This window comes from Lynx canadensis, chromosome C1 (genome assembly GCF_007474595.2).
Source record: "Lynx canadensis isolate LIC74 chromosome C1, mLynCan4.pri.v2, whole genome shotgun sequence".
Lineage (NCBI taxonomy): Eukaryota > Metazoa > Chordata > Mammalia > Carnivora > Felidae > Lynx > Lynx canadensis.
In genome coordinates, this window is record NC_044310.1 from 5704563 (window position 1) to 5731112 (window position 26550).

The 26550-nt window shown below is 47.1% G+C and overlaps 1 protein-coding gene across 1 annotated transcript in view; it reads right to left on the minus strand.

Annotated features, from left to right (window-relative positions):
* The window catches only part of RERE (arginine-glutamic acid dipeptide repeats), a 424733-nt gene that overhangs the window by 66404 nt on the left and 331779 nt on the right, over positions 1-26550 (minus strand). The window contains 1 exon segment of the mRNA XM_030325464.1: positions 25468-25566. Coding sequence (XP_030181324.1) covers positions 25468-25566 — 99 coding nt within the window.

Here is a 26550-nt window from a genome sequence, read left to right on the forward strand (position 1 = left end):
GAACACGGCTCTGCCCTACGTAACTCCACCTCCTAAACAGGTCACTCCCCCTCTCTCGGGGCTCCTGTGCGCCCCTGTGGGAGATGAGCCTCCGGGCCTTCTACCACCCATAGAATCCTCAACAGTCGGTGCCTCTACTTCTCCACCACTGGGAGCCACAGTGAGGCAGGTAGCGTCTCTCCTACACAGAGATGAGAGGATGGCTGAACTCTCTAAACTAAGACCCTGTTAGGGCGCCTGGCTGGCTCAGTCAGAGGAGCATGCAAATGTTGATCTCAGGGTCGGGAGTTTGAGACCCACAGAGGGTATAGAGATTACTTAAATAAATAATTTAAGTTAACACACACACACACACACACACACACACACCCTGTTAATGGAGGACATGTCTTCTCAACTTCTTACTTGGAAGTTCAGATGATTAGTCAAAGATACCTTTAACATTAAATAACTTCTAGTTTTAGCAAAAAAAAAAAAAAAAAAAAGAAAGACACCTGTTTCCCTGCCTCATCCCTAAAGATTTGATGGTACTTACAACAGAAACCCAAATCTGAGCCTGTCCATGTCTAAAAGAAGTCCTCTCTAGATCAAATATGGCAGCTGCTTAGCTGTTACAGAGGTGTTCTCTTTCTTGTTCCTTTCCTTTCTAACCTTCCAAAGGCTGAAGAGCATAAGATTGAGAATGGGGGAAGGTCTAACATGATCCTGCCCTGATCCTTCTCCCTTCCTTCATTCACGAGTACTGTGATCATGAACAGCCTGGTTTCAATCGTGGTTCTATATATCCCTGCCCCTGCAAGATTAGCTACAGAAACAGAACACAAAGGGGGACTCAAGTGCCAGGTCCTTAAAGTTAATTGAGGCCAGCAAGAAGGGTCCAGCAGACTCCTTACCACCCCCACAAGCTGACTCCAGCTCATGCGCCCCAGAAACACCTACAAAAGCCAAGCAGTTGTCAGTCAGCCCCCAGTCCCTACCACATCTGTAATAATAGCACAATCAGAGAATGTTAGAGTTGGAAGGAAGCTTTTAGAGCACCCAGCCCTGGTCAAAACTCTCATTGGGGCGCCTGGGTGGCGCAGTCGGTTAAGCGTCCGACTTCAGCCAGGTCACGATCTCGCGGTCCGTGAGTTCGAGCCCCGCGTCGGGCTCTGGGCTGATGGCTCAGAGCCTGGAGCCTGTTTCCGATTCTGTGTCTCCCTCTCTCTCTGCCCCTCCCCCGTTCATGCTCTGTCTCTCTCTGTCCCAAAAAATAAATAAACGTTGAAAACTCTCATTTCACAGACAAGGATCATATATTATTTAAAACAAAAACAAACTAAAACACACATTCCCACAAAGGCTTTATATTTGTGACAGACTGTATTGCTTGGCTCTGGCTCTCCCTCTCCAGACACCTGTCTCTGGAGCCCTGAGCCACCATATTAAGGAGTGCGGCTATCTTGACGCTATTGTGCCGGGGAGACCACACAGGGGGAGTGAGAGACGCCTTAGAAGTTCCAGCCATTCCAGTTCCCAGCCGTTTGAGTCCTCGTCCAGACTTGTGAGTCAAGGAACTTTCAAGGTGACTCCGACCCCACCTACCATCTGACTGCAACCTCACAAAGGCCCCCTCCGCTCCCCAAGTCAGAACCACACAGCTGAGCCATTCCTAAATTCTCATCCCACAGAAGCTATGACAGCTAATAAAATAATACTGCTGTTTAAACTTGAGGTAATTTTTATTGTTGGGGTGATGTGTTATGCAGGAATAGGAAACCACTACGAAATTCAATACAAAAACCACAAAATACTGTAACCTCCACGTTAGTCAACTATTACTTAAATGAACCAGTAAAGAACTTTGCAATTAGACTTCGTGAGACAATCTGCATGCCTTATCACTCTGTATAATATTCTGACGTAACACGGAGCTCTTATTACCTTACGATATGACACGACAGGATGTATATGATACTGAATACATGAGAAAATCTGTCTACTACGAAATCTCTGGCACCTAGAACAGCACTTGACACAAACAGCAGGGGATCAACAACCACGGGCTGGATTTGTAAATGAACGTTATCTGTAGGTGAGCTGGTTTCGTCTTCCCATAACACTATTTGACTTGCCAGCCATTTGTTGACTTGACTCAATGCCCCCTGATCTGCGTTCACCGTTAAGCCTCCAACTCTCTAATTACTACCTACAAAATGGTTTGACACCAACTTTCCTGTGCGCTCAAATGTCCGAGTCCCGCTACAGAAACCACACCATCCGGCTCCGTGATGTCAGCTCAGCACCCAGAGGGACGCCAGCCATTTTCTTTTCAACACACCTCGGTGTTAAACCTTTCCTGGGTGGTCTCAAGTGTTAAATGAAAGTTACTCCATTTCTTCACTCAAAGACCACATGCCCAATGGGAAAACGACTTCATGTGAGATGGTTTACATAGCAACTGGGCCCACTAGCAAAGGCCACTGAGCCTGCTTGTACGGCTTTGTCTATATACCTCTCTGAGTCTAGAGGATTATGTTGAGTACGTGGAAGTCCTGTCACGATTTCAGGCCTAACAAAGCACCGCTACGGGGTGAATCTCAGAATGCTTCAATGCACTTTCAAGTCACATGAGAACTGGCTAGTTAGGCAGCAGCGTTAACAGATGTAGAAATACCGCCAGACAAATACCTCTTGCCAATAATGGCTGCCCAGCTACACCCAAATTAAAAATAACCCGACAGTAATAACAGAACCCAAATGGGCATCAGAGGCCCCTTCTTTCCCTGCAAAACCACCATAAAATTTCCACAAAAATGTCCCTGTAAAGTGGTTCATAAATAAGTCATTAAAAAGTAGAGCTCAGCACAGGAGGAAGGAAGAGGAAACTCAAAAAAAAATGTGGCTTGTCTATAAGTTACAAGGGAAAAAAGAAGTAGAAATCTTTAGTGAGTAAGCCTTTTGCAAAAATGGTAACTAAAAGAGTCTAGATCTGTGGCTGCCCAAAAGAAACCGAATGTGAACCACAAATGTGAGCCAAATATGTAACTTTAGTTTTCCAGGAGTCAGATTTTAGGAAGAAATTGGTAAAATTCACTTTAATAATACATTTTAACTTGAAATATCCAAAATATTATCATTTCAACATGTAACCAATGTAAGGAATATTAATGAAATGTCTTACATTCTCCTTTTCCTACTCTGTCTGCAAAACCCAGTGTGCATTCTACACGTGCAGCACATCTCAAGCTGGACTGGCACATTCCAGGTGCCCTACGGCCTTGTGCGGCTAGTGGGTACTATTACCAGCACAGGCCTTGCCTGAATGATCCTTCTTTGTTGTAAAACATTAGAACACCCAAAGCGCTAACAGTCTTCTATTAGGGAGGTAAAATACATATACTGTTAGAATCAGGGACAATGATATCATACATGTAGTCCTAAATTAAATACAATTAATAAAGGCTTGTTATTTTAAATTAAGTGAAACCTGCCTTCCAGAAGAACGTAGGCGAAATCCAGAAGTTATTAATTATGATCTGTCCCTCTTGCCAAACAGGGGAAACTGAGGCCCTGACCAGCACTGGGGGCCCACTTCAGTTCCTGGGCTCCTGGACTTTGTTTCCCCTTCCTGACCACATGATAAGTGCCAGGGCTCCTCGTTGAACTTGTGCACTTTACACAATCTCCAAAAAGGGAGGGAAATCAATTATTCCTTTAGGAAATGTAGGGGAATGATGGGGGTTTGGGGGGGAGAGGAGTGTATTTCAATGACAAAAGGCAAGCCTTGGTCATAAGGCAGAACCCTGTCTTAACCAGCAGTCATTGTTTTCTTTCTATTACAGGCACCCCATTAGGTCACATGCTATCCCCATGCAGGATGGCTATCACAAGAGAGCCCCTCCAGGGAGGGTCCCACATCAGGGCCTGGTAATGGGCCCCACCACAAGGCTGTCTGGCGGCTTTTGTTTGGAACAATAGTGCTCCCGTGATACCTCACTCTTGCTTGGAAATATTGTTATTAAGGGAGCATGAACACAGCTGTGTGTAAATTACACAAACAGATTAGATCTGTATATTCATAAGGAATACAAACATACTAATAGCACATTTACATACACAGTGGGACGCACTGGGCTGCATGCAGAGTGGAGTTTGGGTTCCAAAGTATTTCCTTAAAGTTTTACAGAAAGATACGCTTAAGAACTGCTCAGGCTGCTAAGTCAGGCTGAAAGTCTTCTGCCCTGTGCAGAACGCCCCCCAAAATGAATTCCTCTTCACCCTCGTTTGCAGTATTAGAATTTGAGATTCTATAAAGGAGAAACCTCAAGAAGAACTTTAAAACCCACTTTTATAGCAAAAATCAATCAGTATGGGATAATTTTCACAGTTAAAAGGTTGCAACTACAAATGGGGGAGGGGTGCAAAAGAAAGCAGTGTAGGCGGAAGCAGAAAGTAAGAAGAATCTGGAAGTTTCAGAAGTAACCCGTCCTAAAATGACAGCTCTCCTGAAACACACGGATGCAGACACGTACAAAGAGGAAGGCCCGCTTAAGTACTTGTTAACACAACATATAGTAAAGCACGATCTTTGGATTCTTCAACTAGTTTTGAAAGATAGGGAGAAAAGCAATCAGTAGTGGATGCTTACTGTATTAAATCAAGAACACAGACACAAACATCAGGAAAGCTGGGCTCTGGGTCCATGCATGATTCTATCAAGGCTTCACAGATGACCCCGGGCAAGTAACTAAACATTGCCTGGGCTAAGTTCCTCATGGAAAGATTGCATCCCAAGTATCCTCATTAAAAAAACAAACAACAACCAACAACAACAAAAAAAACCCACTAACTTTTAAATTATTGAGGTTCCAGTAAAACAGAAAAATTTTTAAAAGAGTAATAATCCAATTAAGTAAAAATATTAACCTATACACGTATGGATAGACACATAATAACAAGCACCCTATCTATGGGCCTTAATTTTATTCTTGAAAAAATCTGTAACAGAACTCTCCAACTGACACTCTTTCTCTTTTTTCTTGATATGGTTTGTATCAACTCCTGGTTTAAAAAAGAAGAGAGAAAAAAAAAGGTCCATCTCTGAGGCGTGGGTTTACCGTGCTCACAGCTCCACCGATAAATCATCTCCCGATCCGGGCCTGGAAAAGCACGGCCACGGGTTGATTGCTCCAGCCCTGGGTTGCCAGGCAACCGACACAAGGGGGAAGTCTGAGAACCGCTGACAGATAGCCAAGTGGCTGAAACAACAGACTTCTCTCTGTCAAAAATGTGTTTCAGAGAGCCACTTCCCCACCTCTGCTCTCTGCTGAACACTACACGATTGTAACATCAAAATCAAAAGGCCACTGTAATAAAAACACACTTCCTGCTCGATTACTAATTGTTAAAAAGCTGCGGGGAGGCCGGGATCACACAGTGTATGGCAACAGAAATGTGAAACTGTAAATGAGATCAAGTCAGCAGCATGTGAGAAATCGGATCTAAATGCAGCACCGCAGCTTCCAGTCAGCAGCCCTGGTGCGTGGGGCAGATCAGCTGCCGGAGGAAGCACCAGGAAGAAAAGGAATGTTGAGACGTTCAAGAAAACGAGCCGAACAATAACTGAGAAGCCACAGGTCTACATTACTTAAGAACAAAACCAAGAACACTGTCAATTGTGTGAAACTCATTCTGGAGACAACAAAAGTTTGCTCCTTCCGAACGCTCCAGCTCTGGCAAGTGGCCGTGCATGTGCGTGTGTGTGCGTGTGTGTGTGTGTCTTTGGGTGCGGTGGGATTCCCTAATGCTGGACTATAAACTGGATTGCAGCAGGTCCTTCAGATAATGCCTGATGATACCAGGTCTGAGGTCTGACAGTCTAATGCAACATGTTTTTGTAAGTAAGTTCTACCTCAACGCGGGGCTCGAACTCACAACTGTGAAATCAAGAGTCACAGGCTCTCCCAACTGAGCCGGCCAGGCGCCCCCGCTGCAACGCTTCACACGTCTACTGTGCGCGCACCAAGCTTGTGGTGTTGTGGTGCCGCCGAGTATCAACTCTATGCAGCGTCCTTTCATGAAACCACTGTATTGAAACTGTCATCTGGGACTCCTTGGAAACTGACTCTCTGTGGGATTTGGAAGAGGCCAGCACTCCGAACAGGGTTCTTCACCTTTTTTGTGCCATGGGCACTTGTGGCAGTCTGGAAAGGCCTAACCTCTTCCAAAAAATGGTTGTAAATGCTTAAAATAAAATACATGGGATTACAAATAAAACCAGTTGTATTGAGATCCACTTATCAAAACGCTGAAAAATGTAAACAAACATACTTTGCTAGCATGTTAAATAACAAGGTCACAGAGAGTTTTGTTTTCTGTGGGTTTGGCGGGTGGTGAGGGTTGCTGTTTTGTTTTCTTTTGTAGTACAGGCTCAGATTAGAAACTCCTGGAGGGCAAGGACAGCAATTTATTCATCGCTTACTCATCTCAGCACGGCACAGCCTGTTTCGCTGCCCAAGGCCGACTGACCGAACCCTGGAAGATGGCTGCCAGGCTCCCAGGCTGGCCGGCCCTCTCCGTGCCCTCAGCCCAGATCCTACAGGGCCTGACTTGCCCCGGGCTCTCCCAGTGCCTACAACTGGGCCTGGTAGGCAAGATTTGTGGGTTCTCAGTCTGCACAAGGGGGTGTGCAGACAAAAACACAGACTCAAATGGTTCCAAGGGAATGCATTTCCAAACCTTCCACTTTCAGATGTTGTCCTTCCTAAATTCACCCGACAGCATCCACTTGCCCGAGCGCGCACTCCTGCGAGGAAAGGCACCGTGTTTTCCCGGGCCCTCTCACGACGGCCCTCCCCTCACAAGCACAAAGGCACCCCTCTCCCATCTGGAATGCTCCTAGGCAGCACTGCCCCTGATACAGACACGCCAGGGCACCAAACAAAGGATCGATTCAAAACACTGATGTTGGTGTTGACACAGTGGCTAACTCTAAGGTCACGATAAGAAAGCCTCATGCAAGTCAGGTACTTTCCAGTTCTTTGCTTTCAACAAAAATGAAGGAGGACCTGGCGGGGGTGTCATCTGATAGATCACTGCAAACCAAGTCTGATGATAAATTGTTTCTTTGGCATTGTTACGGAAGGAATTCGACTTACTGAGTGACACCGTAACAAAACTATTATTCCCACCTGCTTATTCAGGCACACAAGGTTTTTGAGCACTTATATCTACAGATACATGAAAAATAAGAATAAAACCGATGCAGAGCACGGCCTCACTCTGACAATAAGCAATATTCATGCAAGAATGAATTCGTTTAAAAAACCGAATCTATCGTATTTCCGATAAATATTAAACAAAAAGTAAAATTTTTATCAACATTTATAACATCTTGTTTTGATAAACTGGACACTACTAATTATTATAACATAATTGGAGAGAACTTCCCTTTTTAACACTTAGAGCTTTGTTGCTAAAGGAAATAACACCACGCACGCGTCTTTTGACACGCAGCCTTTTCGCGGCAGAGTAGGAAAGGCTGATCTGACGAGAGACTCCCAGGCAGGAGATGCTTTTACATTTGGGATACGGTCTGCGGGGAAGTGGATTGAAAAGCTCCTAGTTACAGAAGCGAAAGGAGGGAAAGGAAAGATAGAACGTAAAATGTTACTGCTAAAAAGGAGCCCATTCGTATGTATTTTCAGATAGATGATAACGCGTATAAATTGCGAGGGTGTTCAAAATGCCTTGGATAGATTTAAGAGTGATGGAGCAGTCTCGCTTTCAATGTCACTATTTATATGCAAGAAATTACATCCTTATCATGACAAAGGTATATGCCAATCTAAACTTGGAAGGAAACGTATGGCTTTTAAAGCAAAATTCTTTTCGGGGCTTCACGGGAAAGAGAGACTTCTGTTTAGTTTGTTTTGTCAGCTTCATCCGAGAGGCGGCAACTGCGGGGAGCGCCGAGCGTGCTTCCGCGCCTCAGCTGGAAGTGCTGGGATGTGCTGGACCCTGGCTTCACCTGACAGAACCAGGTAAAGACAAACGGGGAGCTCGAGCCCCTCGGTGTGCGGATCCGGGAGCTCGGGCTCTCCCTGCTCCCGCCCTGGACTCAGCGCCCACCACCCTCGAGTGTGTGGATCAGGAGACGCGGTGAAACGGACTGGGAGGTTTCGCGTCGGCTCACGGGGACACCGTGCCGCGTGAGCTCGAGAAGGCAGGGCAGCGGTCGTGATGCGCACAGGTCCCTAGAACCCACGGCGACTGCCCCAGACTCGACTAGAGCCGGGTCCCTGCCGCTCCCCGAACGTGTCCCCCCCGCGCGCCTCAGCGGTTCATCACGCGATGTTCTGCCCGGGGATCCTGTGCAACGTCACTAAGGAGCTATCCTTGGGCTGGTGGCTTTGATTCGCTCGCCACCGGTATGACCCTGAACAGGTTTATTTACTCGCCGTTCCGCATCTATGTTTTGTCATCCTTCTCTGTGCACCCTGCCATGGAACTTCCCGTGTCGTGCCCAGCACCAAGTCAGCACCAAGTTCTGGGCGCCCAAGCCCATCACTGCCATTAGAGGCCCTCTCCTGGAAGTGGGGTAGTCCTGTCGGGGTCCATCTGTCAGAGTCCTTGCATAAGCGCAAGTCAGGTATTTAATAAATATTTCTTCAAAGACAATTCCTATTACCAGTACCTGAGCCTCCGAGGGCCACAGAAGACCTAATTGTTTAATTAATACTCTCATTTCTCAGACAGAGGATCGAGGACTTGCCGAAGGTGCAGCAGCTGGTCTCAAGCACAGATTCAACCAGACACAGGTTTACCGACACTTTTGTTTTCTACCACTAAACTTTAACTGCATTACTAATACGTGGTTTTCTATAGACACATGAGGAGTTATCTGAGGAAAGTAGAAGTGAAGGGAGGGGGTAGAGAGGAAAAAAAGAGAAGAAACTGGAGTTTCTTGTTTTTGAGCAAATCACGAACCCAAAAGTAACCGGACACAATGGTGGCAGACATTCAGAGGAGACCGGAAGTTGCTTTCCCCTGGTTAATTTAGGGACAGCCCTGAGGCCTGAGACGAGGCCTGAGAGTTTTCTCCCAGGCGGGCAGGGGATCCAGACTGCTCTGACTACCGGCAGCCAGGGCTGGTGGGACCTTCTCAACACAGTCTAGGGTGGCCAACGGTGGAAAAAATTCCTGTGGCCTAATAAAGGATGAAGGAAATGGTCTTTACAATGAGGAAACGAATCACCGGCCCGTCAAGTTCCTTCGTGTCCTTTTTTTGGAGGGGTGGGGGGCTTTAGGCTCGTAGGCCTTTTTGGCGAAACATCATACTAAGAAGCACTGAAGAAAATGAAATGGTGGTGACATCTACAGGGAACCACACAGGCTAGACAGAACCTCCTTCTGGGTTTTACCACAGCTTCCCCCCCACCCCCGCTCTCTCTTGGCCGCGGACAACATGCACCCAAAGCCGCCTTCGGCAAACATTTTACAAGAACCAGACCTTGCTCTTCTAATCTGTCCCCCAATCTAAAAAGTCACGGAGAAGGTTTAGAGAATCTTTTTGTCATTTAGAAGTATTCTACTGTTGTGTCCCCCATACTGGAAAATGCACGTCCGTGCGGGTGAAACGAATAGACTTTCACGCAGCTACGTGATTTTATTTCTGTAGCCAAGTTCCCACCTGTCCTTTTAGCCAAATTCAGTTCGTTCTGAGCCCTCAGAAGTTCCCAAGTCCTGAAGGCATTTATCTGGTCCTGACAGGGAACAGTTTATAGGCAAATGAGACATGACCCCGAAAGTCACCAGACGGGGGCTAAGTAATTCGATTGTTCCGAAAACACACATCACTCCTAATTAACTGACTTGAATTATCAGACATATGATCTGTCCAGACCTGGAGGCACAGTGATGTGGAATGGGGTGCCGCCGCCCTGAAGAAGGCAGCTCCCCGGCCACACGGCCCCTGCCCTACTCAGTCTCCCCGAGTGCAACTGGCTTATGTTCTCCGTAGCATCTACGTGGATCGTGTTGTTTACGTTAATTTGTTTATTTGTCCGTGTTCCCCAATAGGACACAAGCTCCTTGAGGACAGTATGTCCAATGTTATTTTTATCTCCAAGGCTTAGACGAGACCTGGTCCACCGTTAAATGCCTAACATTTGTTGAGCGACTGAGGAAACAAGTAGCACAACATATCCGGGAGCCACTGCTCCCATCTGACATCTTAAATTCTAAGTAATGTTCTAGCCACAAAATCCTGCCTCCTTCTTCAACCTCTAGATGTTGATCCAATTCAACCCAACTTGGCATTTAGCGTGCCGTGCTGAGGAGTGGGACGCCGTAAGAGATGGGTTGCTCTCAAGAAGCACATCATGAAGCAGAGAGCAATGCAGAGGGGTCTCTGTCCCCGGCCGTGGAACCTAAAATGACCATCGACGCCACAAGTTTCCTTCCCACCCCTTCCCCTGTTACTCCCATCCCAATCCCTACTTCTGGCTAAGGACAGCTCACCCCAGCAACTCCCAACTGGCCCCTTATACTGTGTCCCCTGGAGGCCTATTGTCTTCTCTCTCCCTCCCTCCCTTCTTTCTGTTCTCCAAATGCCCTCACACCCACCCCCGCCCCCCCCCAACATCCTCACATCATGACCCATACAGCATCCCTCACAACCCCTCTAGTAACAGAGTCAGAGGCCTAGTTCTGTGCATTCTTTGATTCCAACGGTCTGACCAGCATTTTCTGACCACATCATCTACCGCCTCCAGCTGCTTTTTCTTGTCACGATATCAACCAACCAAGCCAGTCTCCCTCGCCCATATTCGGTGATCCTACACCTAGCTGAGAGTCCCTTTCTCTATCCTATCTTTTGACAGCACTCTCAGGAACATGAAGAATTTGCCCAGAGACCTCCTGATATTCTGGATTTTTTGCATCACCATCCTCAGTGCCCGTCATTCCAACCTAGCCGCCCACTGACAGCCAACCTTCACATTTGGGCAGCCCTGAAAACCTGGACATTTTCTCTTATTTACGCTGCCACCAGGAATCCCACAAAATCTTTTTCTTGCTTACGACCCACAGCCCTTCGATGCTTCTGCCACCTCTACCCGGTTCCCCAAGTTGTGAATGAAGCCTGGGACCCATTGTCAGTTATTTCAACAGTGTCGTCAATACTATGAGACGTGCCTCAGCATTCTGACCTTGTACCAGTTTCCTCCCCTAATCCTTCACATGAGTTATGCCAAAGACAGCCTCAGTCCTATGACTGCGTGTATTAAACAAAAACAAAACAAAAAAAAGTAACTACTCCTCGTATCCTAGGAGTTCAATATAACGGTTAACAAATTAAACAGTATAGAGTCCAAACCTTTCTCCAGCCTTTCCTGACTTCGTTATTTTGTCCATCCCTCTGCCTATCAACATAAGAGTCCCCCAGAAAGTCCCTTTTCAGTCTGTACTGCTATCCCTGATGACTCACCAGCTCCCGGCCCTGCTACTTAGCAGCTGAGACCCTGAGCCAGCTTCCGGTCTCCTCAACTGTGAGCTTTCCCTGTAGACCAGAAATCTCTCCTACCTTTAGACCTTCATTTCTAACAGCTGGATCCACCCGCATCTTTTTAAGTCACTGAAGATTAACACAAACACTCCCGTCTCCTCTAAAACAAGTCCCGATGTCAGATTTTGTCACTAGTATCACCAGTCTCCTCCCTCGTGCCAAAACACGAAGCCCGAATGGTGTTCTCCACCCTTTCCTTGCTTCCCACCTCCAATCGGCTAGGCTTCTCTAGAGACACCACGTGGTACAGCAAGGGAGGAGCTGGACCGGAAAGCAGGCTCTCCAGATCACTCTGTGACACGTCAGTCCAGTCGGTGCAAGCCGAGTGCTCAGAACAGCACCTGGCGCAGAATAAAGGTCTTAGGATTGCCCTGGAAGTTCTTGGTTTTAGTTGTTCCGCTTGCTTCTCCCTCCCTCTACCCCACAACCTCGGCTGGGTGTTAGAACCCAATGCCCTGGTCATATCCCAGATGAATTAAATCAGAATCTTGGGGTGGGACCCAAGTCTCTGTTTTGTGTGTGTGTGTGTGTGTGTGTGTGTGTGTGTGTGCGCGCATGCACTAAAGTTCCCTGTGTGAGTCTAGTGTGCCCCCAAGGTTGAGAATCACTGCTATAAACTTTCAACATCTCTCACTAGGACCACAGTCCGTAGCCTGGAACATGGACGCCCGGGTCCCACCCCAGAGATTCTGGTCTAACCAGGCTGGAGTATATAGTCTTAGCACTGAGAAATGTTAAAGTTTTCCAGATGATTCTAACATGTAGCCAGGTTCCAGAACCACTAACTCCCTTCTCTACCCACTTTACCACCGTTACTGCTGGATTAATATTCAATGGTGGCCCTGGTCCTATCACTCCCCATGTTCAAAAATGTGTAATTATTCCTTATTTTCTATTAAGTTAAACATAAACTTCTCTTTCCATAAAGAGTGGGTGGCTTTGAATCAATCAGCTGTCTTAGACACTCCTCCACCCATAGCTTCAAACTGGGCGACTGGCTATTAAGCAGCCACTCACATTCTTTTATGCCTTTGTTCTGTCATTAACCTGGATCCACCGTGCCTGGCGAAACCCTACCCATGCTTTCAGGTTCCTATCAAAGAACACCTCCTCCGAGAGCCCTTCCTGATCTCCCCGTCCGACAGTGGAAAGTGGCAAGTGCAGCCCCGCGTGTCCCGTGGGCCCCAGCACAACACCAGGAGCAGGAGGGGCACTCAGAAAGTTTCCAATTGTGTGGCTGCTGTCTCCTCTCCAGGTTGCCTGTGGCGACAACAGCCAACTCAAGTACGCGTGTACACTCAGTGCCAAAATCAGTCAGGGATGCCACTCAGCCAGGCAATTATCAAGGTCAGTGGGGACTCCTGCAGAGATCTTAGTGGCTGAAGAACAAACGTAGTTTATTTGTCTCCAGTCAGCGATAAGCTCCCTTCCTCTTGGATGGCGAACCAATACTGTTTTCTAATCTGTGTCGAAAACACAAAGCTAAACTAACGACAGAAAGAAGAGAAGGTTCTAGAGGAAGAATTACGACAGCGAGCAGTGGATAAAAAGACTCCAAACGCATCCAGCAGAACGTTGCAGAGGTCTGGAAAGGCAGTGGAATTAAGTTCAATATAAAGTAGGAAAAAAAGCCCTCCCCTCCCATAGAATGGTACTTAAGGCAAATCTAAAGTCGGTTATCCAGAAACAGACAATAAGGTTTGGTTTTGAACTACACAAATCCATCACTCCTTTTGTCAAGATACTCGTTTGAAGGACAGTGCCTCCCTCACACCTGCGTATCCTCCTAGCAACAGATTTCTGTGGTGCCTGAGATTATTTCAAACCAACAGAGGATAACATGGCATGATGCTTACTGGCTCCTCTTGATGTACGAGCAAGTGAATGATCCATCTGAAAAAGTTTGCCTTTTAAAAGCAAGATAATCTAAGTGGATCCTTTGAATGTTTGGCAGGGGTTTTAGAGAGAGTGCTCACAGGAGAGAGGGGGAGAGAGAGAGAGAGAGAGAGCGAGAGCGAGAGAGCGCGCGCGCACGAGCGAGCCTGGCTGGGGGGCAGGGGGAGAATGTGAGCAGATTATGAAGTCAGAGAGTTCTAAAGAGGGAGACACACTACCAGGGTCAGGCTGTTCCAGGGTCAAAAAACTGGAAAGCTGACAAAGAACTTGGGCTGTCTCAAAGGACAACCAGAAAATAATTTTCAAACTTTTGTTTCTGCTAAAGGATTGGAGCATTTCATTTTCGTGGACTGGGCAGAGAGGGAAGATCCAAATAGTCAGAGTCCATCCCAACTTTAAGCTACTTTGAGAGTCTGGAACAGCTTTGGCTGATGAAATCAAGGGTCCCAAGTGGTGTTCCGCTGGGAACACAGGGATGGGAACCACAGACCGGGGGCCCAGTGCCTTCCACAAGCAAAGCTATTTTATTTTTAGATGAATGTTAAATGGGTTTTGAGTCCAGGTCAACTGCTCCCCACATCTATGCTTAATAACACCTTGTTAAATCCATTTTCTAAAACCCTTCTTTCAAAAATGGACAACCAAGCCTGCTTAGCTAGCTATGTTATCCTAACTAATTAGAGGCCCTAGATGGAAAAAGAAAATGATTAATTTAGGCTGAAAGTGCCTGTTTGGAAAGTGGCTTATTTGCAAGTGGGTAACGCCTGCATAGGCTTCAGGAACAGTGGCTCCCAGACAAGATGGGGGCTCGTGAGAGGAGAAAAGGGACTGAAATGACACAGAGCAGAGCCACTGGTGACAGATCACCCTTCCCTCTGGCTCTGGGAGAGCCCGTAACACTTGTTAACATGCATCTCTGGGGTCCAGAGGTTTTGTTTTATTATTGCTGATGGGGAAGATGAGAAAAATAAATTTACAATCAAAACTGACAAACCAGTTGCGAGAAAGCCAAGAACTCTTAGTTAGCACTAGGACACAGGAGTCTGTGGGCATATGTGCTTTCAGATTTCTTAAACAGAGATGATTCTGTTAGCTGGAGATAAGCTATCAGTCCACTTAAGCACCTGGGAAGTGAAAGGGAGGCGTGGTCGGCAGGAGGAAATTGGCATCAGGTCGAGATTTCCGGTCAAACACACCTGCGGGCCGTTGCAAAGTGTGCCCTTTCGCCCTTCCTTTCCCTTCCCTGTCATTTCTTACAGAGCAAACTAAGGCTCAAGGAGGGGACCTGACTTCGACATCTCAAAGGTGCCTGGCGGCCTGAGGACTGTCGTCCAGCCTTGCGTTCGCTCTGAACACGTCCCACCCCAATGAGCCTTCCAGAGAGGAGAGAGAAGGGTGTCATTTAAGCTCTTCCCTTCCTCCAGAGCTCAAGTGCGCTGCATTTCAGCCACATACTTCGTGCCCTCGGGTGGCAGAGTCGCGCAGGACGCCGGACAGCGACGGCAAAGCTGCAGGTATTCGGTGTGGCACAGGCACTTCCCCCATTTCCAGGACAGAGACCTTCCCAGTGTTCTCTGGGTCATAATCTCTGAACGTTTGACAAAAGGATCCAGAATGACAGAGGATACGCTTAAAAGACAAACAAACAAACAAAGCAGGTTCCAGACTCACACTTTAGCTATGAAACCCGGTGTGGGCACACTCCTCAGCCCTCGGGCCGCACGGAGGCCTCCAGCCATTCTGCTCTGTTCTCTCAGTTCGGTTGTCGTTTTCCTTACAACTTTGCTTTGCTCTTTCCTTAATTCCCTGGTATATTTATTTGACAGTTCTTCTGTTTCCTCTTGCTGGGATCAACGACAGGGGATCAAGCCCTTTAAAAGGGAAGAAAATACTCTAGAAGTGACCAAACAGGGAGGCACACTAGAGGTTCGGGGGAAACCTGAGAGGCGAGGCGTATTTTACCCACGTACCACGGTCGCCAAAAAGACCGCCCCGAACCACCAGCCGGCCCGAAGAAAGAGATGTGCAAACAGGTCACTCCGCTCTCAAATGCGTGATGGGTGGTGAGGGAAGACGGGTTAGTCCGAGGAGCCACACCCACACCGGGCCGTCTCCTGAGGCTCTGTCCTCCTCTCCCCACCATCGCTCGCTCTCCCACGGCCAACATGGCAACCACACATCAAGTATGAAGCGACGCTGGCAAGACGGAGCTCTCCCCGCTGGAGTCCAGAGAATGAAACCTCACACACGCGGACGGGGTTGGTTGCTTCTTCCAAGGGAAGCCACCGAGAAGGAAAGAACGGGACACGTCCAGTCGGCTCTGCTGGAGCTAAAGCGCGCACGGGCCGTGGGCTCGGAGGAGAAGCCCCCGAGGCGGCAGCGGGGAGCTCAGCCAAAGGGGCCGAGACTCTACTCGGTGCCGCGAGGCCCTGGGGGGCAACCACCTCCACTCAGGTTCTCTTCCATCCGACCCAGTCAACACAGTAGCTTCGGATCGTCCGCCACATCCCAGGCCCTGGGCTCTGTGCTGGGGATACAAGGAGAATTCAACCAGAGGCCCTGACCTCGAGACTTCCTAGCCCCTTGTGGAAGTCCCCACACACACCTGCCGTCACAACCCAGCGCGGCGGACCTCCCCTCTCCCCAGCTCTTCAGCGCGTGGCTGACACACTGGGTGTGTTACTGGGTGATCTTGTTTTAACCCGTCTCCCCCACTGGAACGTCAGCTCCAGGAGGGCAGGGATTTCTGCCTGTTTCGTTCCGGGCCGCATCACCGGCACCCAGAAGGGCGCCTGGCAGAGCGCCGTCCCGGTGCTCCGTCAACACCTGCGGAATGAATGGACGGATGAACTTCGAACAGCAATCTAAAATCAGAACTGAGTCAGTAACCCGGTGAGCGACACGAAGGGTCATCCCACGCTCACGTTCACACAGGATCGACGGTAACGGAGAACGAGCGGGCTTGCCATCTGCAAGCCCCAACACCAGACGCAAGAAATAACAGAGCCAGCCAGCCAGCCAGCCGTGGGCCTGAGTGCTAAGCCGGTAAGGCCAACTGGGGGAAGTTCTCCTTTATGACCACCAAACACACTCTTGCTTCCCAACACCTCGGCACTTTGCTTTACGAATGTGGAAAATGCACTGGAATTCACCCGTATGAAGTACTTTGGAAACACGTCTTAAAGCAAATTCTGAAATATCAGTGGAAAGTGTCATTTGACAGCATGCGGGGTGGGGGCGGAGGAAAGAACAACAACAAAACGCTACTAGGAAATGTAAAAAAACGTGCGCTGGCACTCCAGTGAAGGGAGCAATTAGGGGGCTACCAAGGCCATTGTGACTTCTACCTAAGAGAGAATTTAGATTTAAGACACAAGAATGCCAGAGAAGAGGAGACAGTTTAAAAGAGTTACTTCCTCTCATCGGGGGGTTCCTTTTTTTTAACCTCCTGTTTCCTTCCCCCCACACTGAACTCCAGTTACCAGACTAACACAGTATGTTTCACCTGTGAAAACGTACGGCTCCAATGTCATCATACATAGAATGTTCCATGCATACACATTAAAATTGGCTCCAGCTCTGTTGCTAAGAAACTGCAGAAGGAAAGGGTTTTCCATCCTCTTCATTTATAAAATAACCACTTTGTCTACAGGAGAACAAATGCAATCTCTCAAGTCCCCTTGTGTCTTGTTCTCATTTTTTAAACGAACAGAGAAAGATGACGGAGAGTGGCTGAAAGTGTATGCTGTCGCCATTTTTTTTTTTACACGCCCTTGGAAATGAGATGGAAAACATGGTTTCAATAACCCACTGCTGTAGTATTTATTAATCTTTCAAGCTGAAGATTCCCCCCAAAACTCCCCCACTTCAAGCAAAAATGAAAAATGTCCCAGGAAAATTGCTCTTTGATTTTAAAAGATTATCCTAAGCAGCAAGGAATAATTTGGGGTGTGCCTGCATGCAGTGTGGGGTTACTTCCCAGGTCTCTGTGCTGTTCCTCATTGCCCTAAGGCCTGAACATGTACACGCACCAACATGCACACACACATTTAAATTAAATTGGTACTGCCTCTTGGAGCCCAAGAACAGCACAACTTACTGTTGGTTTTAAACAAAATTACCTAGTATCAGGGCTAGGGGGTAAGGAACTTTAGAAACATACTGGTTAAAGAAAATGAGAAAAAGAACGGCCTTGTTTAGAAAAACAGGCATACTACCTTCTCTGACCACAGTTTAAAGAGGAAGCCTAGAAAGCAATAAAGCCACGTATGTGAAATGCAAGGTCATGGCTGAATTTGTAGATTTAACCCAGAGGCAACTTCTATTGACATGAAATACTGTAATAAATTTTTGAAATATCTCTCTCCTTCTAATGTTCAGCCTATCTCATTTACTAAAGGATTTTAAAATACGTTTCTCTTTACAGGTTGTTATGCAGTAGAGCCTTCCTGCAAACTAACTGACAAAATTGATTGCCTTCTACCAACTCTTCCACACATATAATTGATTTTTAATTCACCGTCTCATTTTCGAATGGACTTGGCAGTAATATACTCCACTCTATTCACACTATTGACTTGTTTAAAAAAGGGTTTGATTCAAAGGCTGATGGGCGTCAATCATAGGAAAAACAGTTCAATCTCATTAATACTTGAAGCATTGTACAAATTTTACTTGTATCTATATTTTCCTCTTTTATTGACTTGTTTATTTTTTAAAGATTTTATTGTTTGAAGTAATCTCTATGTAGACCAAATGTGGGGCTCCCACCTACAAACCCAAGATCAAGAGGTGTATGCTCTACTGACTGAGCCAGCCAGGCACCCTTTTATTTTTCTTTTTTAACACCAAGGACTGATTTTTGCTATGGACCATAGGAACACATAACATGAGTAATAATATATAAATATGTGTGTGTGTGTGTGTGTGTGTGTGTGTGTATATATATATATATATATATATACACACACATATATATATATATGTATATAACTTATGTGTAAATAATATGCCAAAATGTCTACTTATCTTTCCTACCCTCTTATCTCAGAATTAAGTTGTTTGTAAGAGGCAGTACCAATTAATTTAAAATTAGAGGAAGGGTAATCAGTTGAGAGAAACAGCTACTTCAATTTAAAATTTACTAACTACCTATTCTGTGTTGCAGAGGTATAGAAAGGTATCTCTAGTCCAAGTTCTGGGTATATTGTAAACATTCTCAGATTAAGATTTATGAAAGTGAGAATTCCAATAAAATGATTCAACTTACGTAAGTTTACAAACACATAAACCAATGTACATACAGGAACAAAGACACAAAGAGGGCAGGAAACCTAGAGGCTGAGATGGTAGTGAGGTTTCAACTCCCCTGTAATGATTTTGTAATGATATCCTAACAACAGAGATGATGCACATAAAATTTACAAGAGAAAAAAAATGAATGGGTTCATATTAGATGACCGACAGGACCCTCCTATCACCAACATTTTTGGAATGACTATGTAAAATGCCCAACAACTCTAGAAACCTGGTCATTTCTAAAAATTGATACCATACAATTAAGGCTTCCCTTATACTGAAAATACACAATTTAAAACTGAACGCTGAGATTATGGACATCTTAAAACTCACACGATGGTAACTGCAGGCTGAGGAGGGCTGGCTCTCTTCCCCGTCATCATCCCCATCTCTGCTTTCACCTCCAAAACCTCCTGCTGCTATATAGGACCTTGACTCTGGTTTTGCTGTGGATTCCATTTTCTACAGCTACCACACAAACAGCAAATGAAATTCGTTGTATTTTTGCCCCACTAAGCAGCTCTGTCTTCTGGCACATCCAGATGCCTGGCTTGAAAAGAGTGAGCGAGGAAGACAATGTTTTCCTGAGCAGACATTCCAAAAAGGGCCTAACAGAGGCGTCTGAAGACGCTGCTGGGAGAGACACCCCTCAAACAGCCGTGTGCGTCTGTGGCAATCATTCCTTGACCAGCCACACGGGTTCATTGGTTTACGAATATTCAGACAATTAGTTTGGCACGTCATGTCAATTTTGAAAGAAGGATTTTCGTTTGCGTTTATGATAACACTGAGCTTTATGCTGAGGGACAGCTTAGACGTTTTAAAATTTATGAATTTGTAAATCCATGTACACGACCAGTTAAAGTTTATCACCGCACCAGGGATGAGCTATCTCTGGATAAAAATGTTAGAGATCATTCGTATCTAGGCTGTTCACGCAAGGTAGGACATCAACGCTGATACCCAGTATTGAAAGGGAAGCATATTTCCAGATAAAAGTTACAGTTACCCATGACCAAGCGGAATCCCCTGCGGGAACACCAGAGGCAACAAAGCCTTCACCTCAGGCAACACCTGGAGTTTTGCTGAAAGCCACCTGGACATGAAAAGAACGTCCCAAACAAACCTGGCCAAGTGGATGGGAAGCAAAGAGTGAAGCGTGCAGCTCAGTGCAGCACCCGACCTTAGAACCTTGCAAGTCAGGCCACACTCCGCAAGGAAAACGCAGGCCCTGAATTTTAAAAAGAATTCAATTAGCATCCCCAGCATTTCCATAATCAACAGCTGAATGCTAATTAAGAGCACAGCAGCCAGCAGCAATGGAATCCCAGCGCAATAAGCAACGGCAAGCACAGCAAATGCTACCTTCGGCTCACGTGCATAAATAAGCGGAATTAATAACTACCCGGGCATGGAAGGGTGACTTCATCTGTTTCGATTAGGTGCAGTTCAGCCTGGGGCCTTTGTGGTATATTTGAATGTGTTCATCATGTTTAATTAAAAACCTAATAATCTAGAGTTTCTTTTACTTTTTCTTTTCTTTTTTTAACAAGTTCTGATCAGTATTTTTCTCCTCTTTCTCTTCCTAAGTCCTACTCATTTAAATGGCTCCCTGATACGGAACAATATTTTTAGCATAACGTAAGTGAAACTGGTTAAACGTCAGTACAATTCCCATGGCTGTAGCCAGCCATGCACTTTGGTTCCATCCAACTGACCTAGCATTTCTTTGAAACTGCCTCTCTGATCTGACCCAGTTTATTTAGCCTGAGAGACTGCCTTGAGCTAGCTACCAAGGAGCTTCTCACTCATTCCACTAAAGCAGAGCTCAACTGTCACTTTCTGGCCTAGAATTTGACAGAAATTGGCCCAAATCTGGTATCCATTCCCCAAGATTTAAAGTATTTCAGCCCCCAAAGAAACTTCAGTAAGAAATACCATATCTATAGGGGCACGCGCCTGGGTGGCTCAGTTGGTTAAGCGTCCAATTTTGACTCAGGTCATGATCTCACAGCTCCTAGGTTTGAGCCCCATGTCAGGCTCTGTGCTGACAGCTCGGAGCCTGGAGCCTGCTTCAGATTCTGTGTCTCCCTGTCTCTCTGCCCCTCCCCTGCTCACGCTCTGTCGCTCAAAACTAAATAAACATTTAAAAAAATAATAACATATAAAAAAGAAACACCATACCAATAGATACACAAGCGGTCAAAGGAATCACTGAGAGAAAATGTAAAATGAAAAGCCTCTCACTGTGTAATTTTGAGGCCTAAAATCTCAACAATCAGTTAATATCTGAAAGACCTAGGACGAAGAAATTGGGTGGTGTTATCACAAAGAATATGGGAAATTTTTTCCAAAGGTAAAACTTTTAAGGTCAGCTTTGAGCGCATGTAAAAGTTTTTCTCTGATGCATAATTATTAACTATTACAAGTTTTAAAATGTTAGAGTGAAGGTAATCTTTTTTTTAATATATTTTTTTTATACTTACTTTTTTTTAAATATTTTTTTTTAATATTTACTTTTTTAAATATTTACTTTTGAGAGAGAGAGAGACAGAGTGCAAGTGGGAGAGAGGCAGGAGAGAGGGAGACACAGAATCCAAAGCAGGCTCCAGGCTCCGAGCTGTCAGCACAGAGCTCAACGCGGGGCTCGAACTTTCGAACCTCAAGATCATGACCTGAGCTGAAGCCCCAGAACGATCTTAATTAAAGAATCTTGGGTGGCTCAGTGGGTTCAGTGTCTGATTTCGGCTCAGGTCATGATCTTGCAGTTCGTGGGATTGAGCCTCATGTCGGGCTCTCAGCTGTCAGGGCAGAGCCTGCTTCAGATTCTTTGTCCACCCCTGCCCCCCACCCCCGTCCCTCCCCGGAAGATGTGCGCTCTCTCTCTCTCTCAAAAATAAACATTAAAAAAAAAATTTTTTTTAAATCTTTATTCACTTTTGAGAGACAGAGCATGAGTGGAGGAAGGGCACAGAGAGAGGAGAGACACAGAATCCCAAGCAGGCTCCAGGCTCTGAGCTGTCAGCACAGAGCCCGATGTGGGGCTCGAACCAACGAACCGTGAGATCATGACCTGAGCCGAAGTCAGACGCTTACTGACTGAGCCACCCAGGTGGTGTCCCAAAAATAAACATTTTTTAAAAATTAAAAAAAAAATCTTTACAAACAATAATCTTGAATAAAGAGTTGTTAATATTCTTCAAGCCCCTCTTAGAAACATTAGTCTCTACCAGACCCCATCAGTTAAGTCCCCGCTCTTAAGTTTATGAACTAGGAGGGCAATCAACTCAGAAGTAAAGCCTGTGAGGAGGAGCGGAGGAAGGGGCAGGAAAAAGCCAGGGGCAGGCTGCTAACAAATGCTGCAAACTGGGGAAACAGCTCAGAAGAGGGCGCGATCACAGCGGGCTGGGCCCGGGAACTGCCCTGAACCTCAAAGAGCGGTGAAAAGCAGTGAGGGTGTGCACTGGCGAGATGGGGAGAGATCTGTCTGATCAGGGAGCAGCGCACCCGCAGGAGCCAGGACGCACAGGGGCCGCGTGTTCCCAGCCCGGCCAGGGGTTCGCACTGTCAGGTGCTCATTCCACCAACCCTTGCACACAGGAGTGTCCAGTTCATATAAATGCAAAGGAAAACAACTTCATCAAGGCTGCTGCAGTTAGATCAAATGGATATACTGGAGGCAATGATGCTTAAAAATAACTAAAATGTCAGGGCGCCTGGGGGGCTCAGTCAGATGAGCGTCTGGCTCTGGATTTCGGCTCAGGTCACGATCTCACTGTTTGTGGGTTTGAGCCCCGCGTTGGGGCTCTGTGATGACAGTGTGGAGCCTGCTTGGGATTCTCTCTCCCCATCTCTCTCTGCCCCTTCCCCTCCAAAATAAATAAACTAAAAAATAACTAAGACGTCCAGGTACACAGAAAACTTGGAGGGGAAAAAGAAGAGAGGTAGGCCCACGTACTTACTTTAGTTGGGACACGCTTTGCTTACTCCTGTTGAGTGCTGGGGTGGGAAATGAGGGGACTTCCAGGGAAGAGGCCACACACACAGAGGGTGATGCTCTTGCAGCCAAAACCAGGCCAAGGCAGGAGCTCACTAGTGATGGTGCCTCGCTGCCACGTCAAGCTGGTCCAAGATCTGAGAGGCTCCCTTCAGCCTATCAATTATTCAATCCCTCTTTCCCATTCACTTTTGAGGTTTTAGAAAATGAAGCTTAACTTCCTATAAATAAGGGGACGGCCATTTGATCTCTGAGTTCTGCAAGGGCCGGAGGCCTGCCAACATATTTCTCAAACCCTACACCGAAACAAGAAGCAAACATGATAGAAATGAGCCCAATGACAAGGACTTATGCAGTTACGGATCATTATCATGTCCGCCTAGAGTCGTGCTTCACTTTTTAAAATAAAGCCGAGCGTTTTCTGATGTGTAAGACTCCCCTTTCCCTCCCACCGGCTGCCGACAGCAGGGACACGGTTCACATTGTGCCCAAGAGAAGCGAGTGCAGCAGGAAAAGGAAAGCAGCTTTCTTTTAAGTGGGAGTCTTTAAATTCCAGAGCGAATGAGAGGTCTGGGAGACAGGAAGGGAGAGTGCCTGGCCGCCCGGCCGCTGAGGAGCCCCGGGGCGTCAGCGCAAAGGAAGGAACAAGAAGGGCATCGGGGCACGTGGGCGCTGATGGGGTCTCCGGGTTGGTGGCATTTCACACATTCCTTCCATCCTTTCACCTCCTCACATCTTTCTGGCACCAAGACTTCCTGAGGAACTTTAAAATTTCATCAGTCACAAGTCGGATCTCCTTGTCACAGAAATGGGTCCACAGTGAAAACCACATCCACGGGACTTTACAAAACAAACGAATGTGACGTGTGTACTCTGCCAGTGTCTGAACAGGAACAGATGTTTAAGATGCCCCCAACTCTTTACTGATCGTGTAAAGGTTTTAAACTTTTAATTTCTAAACAGCAGCACCAACCTCATCATGCGTCTGATAAGCTGCAAGTGTTAACGGGCTACGAAAAAGCTCTCTCCCGACCAAGCCTTCAGGGGCGGCTTCAGTCCGCCCCTGCTACCTCCTCGTCTCCTACTTTGCCCCCGACTGCCCAACCCCCACGTGGCCTTTCCTCGAACAATCGCCTTGGCTCTCGCTCCAATGTGCCCCCAGGGTCTCGCCATTTCCCACCGGCACTGCCACCATGCTGTCCGCTCACCGGTCTCGGGCCCGGATGCTCGCAATTGCCCCGGAAGCCCACCTGCGACTCAGTGGCCAGAGGGCGCCCGCCAGCAGATGATGGTACCCTCTGCTCAGAATCCGCCCACGCAGAGCGAAGAGCGAGGCACCGACCGTGGGTCCGCAGGCCGCGCCCGATCACCGCACTATCCCTTCCCCGCAGACACATGCCTGCCTCCGTCCTGAACGCGCCCGGGGCCCGGAGTTCTCTCTCCCGGCCACGCTTTCACCGTAGGGCCCCGATCCAAAAGGCTCACCTCTGCTCAAATGGTTCTTACCAGGCCTTTCCTCAGCCCCTTCTGCCACACAGCCCCTCACCCAGCTTACTCCCCATCCTCCTTGCCTACTCCGTCTTCCCCAGCACGTGTGTGTACCGCCACTTAACAAATATTGATTTACAGACGGTCTCTCCTCTGAAAACAAACACAAGCCTCGTGAGGAGGGACCTTTGTTCTTGATACGGCTCCTAGCACAGCACCCGGCACACAACAAGTACTCGATAAATATTGCCGAAATAAACAAAAGAGCGAGATCAGGAAAGCACCAAGAGCTTCTAAGCACGCTTTCTTAGCAGATTTAGAACACAGGCGAGGAACTTAAAATCGACAGGTCTACCAGTGACAGCCGCCATCTTCGTTTCTTTCAACCTAAAGGGCAAACGTCAAGCCGTAACACGCAAACACGAGACCGTATCTGCAAGAGCACAAGCAGTCTGTAAGTCTCTGACAGCAACGCCTTCCAGAAGTCACAAGATGGGGATGTAGCTCCATGGGAACTCAGTCGGCTGGGACAGGAATCCGTGGGTCTTCAATCTGTGTTTGTGGGCACCTATCTTATCTCCCTACCTTCTTTGCTGAGCCACGATGACAGGACGAATATGTAAGATCCACTATATTTATATAATCGGGTCTATGCTACCTGCTCTTGAGTAACGTCCTTCAGCAGGTTAGGGATCCTGCTGGCCCTCCAAATAAAAACAAGGCAACAGCCCCGCTCTAGGTTACGCAGCAAATGGTTTTAACGCTTATGTCTTAAGGGGCGTGTGGGCGGCTCAGTCGGTTCAATGTCTGACTCGGCTCAGGTGGTGATCTCACGGTTCGTGAGTTTGAGCCCCGAGTCAGGCTCTGTGCCGACAGCGCCGAGCCGGCTTCAGATCCTCTGTCCTCCTTTCTCTGCCCCTCCCCTGCTCACGCTTTCTCTCTCAAAAATAAAAAATAAGCATTAAAAGATGCTTATGTCTTAAAATAGGCATCAAACGCTGACTTGCTGAAACCAGCCAACCAACCCTACAGATTCTTCTGTCTTTCCATGAAACCGGAGAACATCCTTCCCACAGAGCTTCCTAAAAAGCAAGTCTTTCTGTGCAACTTTCAGGTTTAAAGTCTCCTTCCTTTGACTGCTGGGTACCATGGACAGTCCCCGGAGGAGCAGGGAGGTCACGCACGGAGAAGCAGACACCCCGGTGACCCAGACCGCAGGGCCAGTCCCGTCCGAGCTCACCACTTCGTCCTCGGTCCAGCACTTCTCGATCAGCTTGGGCACGGGCTTCTTGACCAGGCGCTGCAGGGCTTTGCCAGCGTCATAACCACTTTCGTGTAGCTAAAACAACAACAACAACAACAACAACAACAATTTTAGTCAGATAAGTGTGCCAAATAGCAGATCTGGAAGCAAATCAATGAAAGAGAAGCCCTGTGTTTATCCTGACAGAAGAATCATGGAACGGGCATGCTCGTCAGCACAATTCACATCCCCCCACCCCAGGTCCAGCTGTTCGGGGAAAGGGAGGCAGGCAAGGCAGAGAACATTTTGGCAAGAACAGGAACAACGTTAAGAACAGTAACATTTACTGAACATCCGACCTGGCACAGAGGTAAACACATTCCTCGTGCTCATTATTTTTTTTAATCCTATATTTTTTTAATTCTCTCATTTAAGCTTATGGGGCAGGAAGTATAGTCACCTCATTTTATGGATAAGGAAACTGAGGCATAGAAAGGTCAAGTGTAAAGGTGCTCACCACACTAAACCAGTAGGCGGTAAAGCCAAGACTCCGACCAGGCCACATGATTCCCACTCCCCTTCTCCCCAGAGCCCCTTCTCTGTCTCGTCCCCTTCTCCCCAGAGCAGTTCAAAGACCTACTGCATTATGTTATCTCCTGGTAGCATTTCTGAAGTCTTGCTACTGTAGTCATTTCACTAAAAAAATCTGAAGTACCTAAACTATACGAGCTTTGTAATGAAACTCTGTAACAGAATACTAACTGCTCAGTACACACGAATGAAGAGACTGGTTTATCTACACATTCCTCTTAGGAGCAGACTTCTCTCTCACCAAAGGTGATCAACTTTTCCCACTCCACATCCTTTCCAACCCCAGGCAGTGCCTGACACCGCTCCCCCTCTCTATCTCGCAAAGACACGCCTTTCCTAGTTCACGTGACCCCAGTCCTCTTCCACTTGCAGACAATGGAGTGAAGGAGCAGGCTGAAGGATCCTCTTGCTTAACCTCCCACCTCCCACCTGTGGCTGTCACTTCAGAATTCTCACTGGAAATCTGACTTTCCTTTACATATCTAGTTC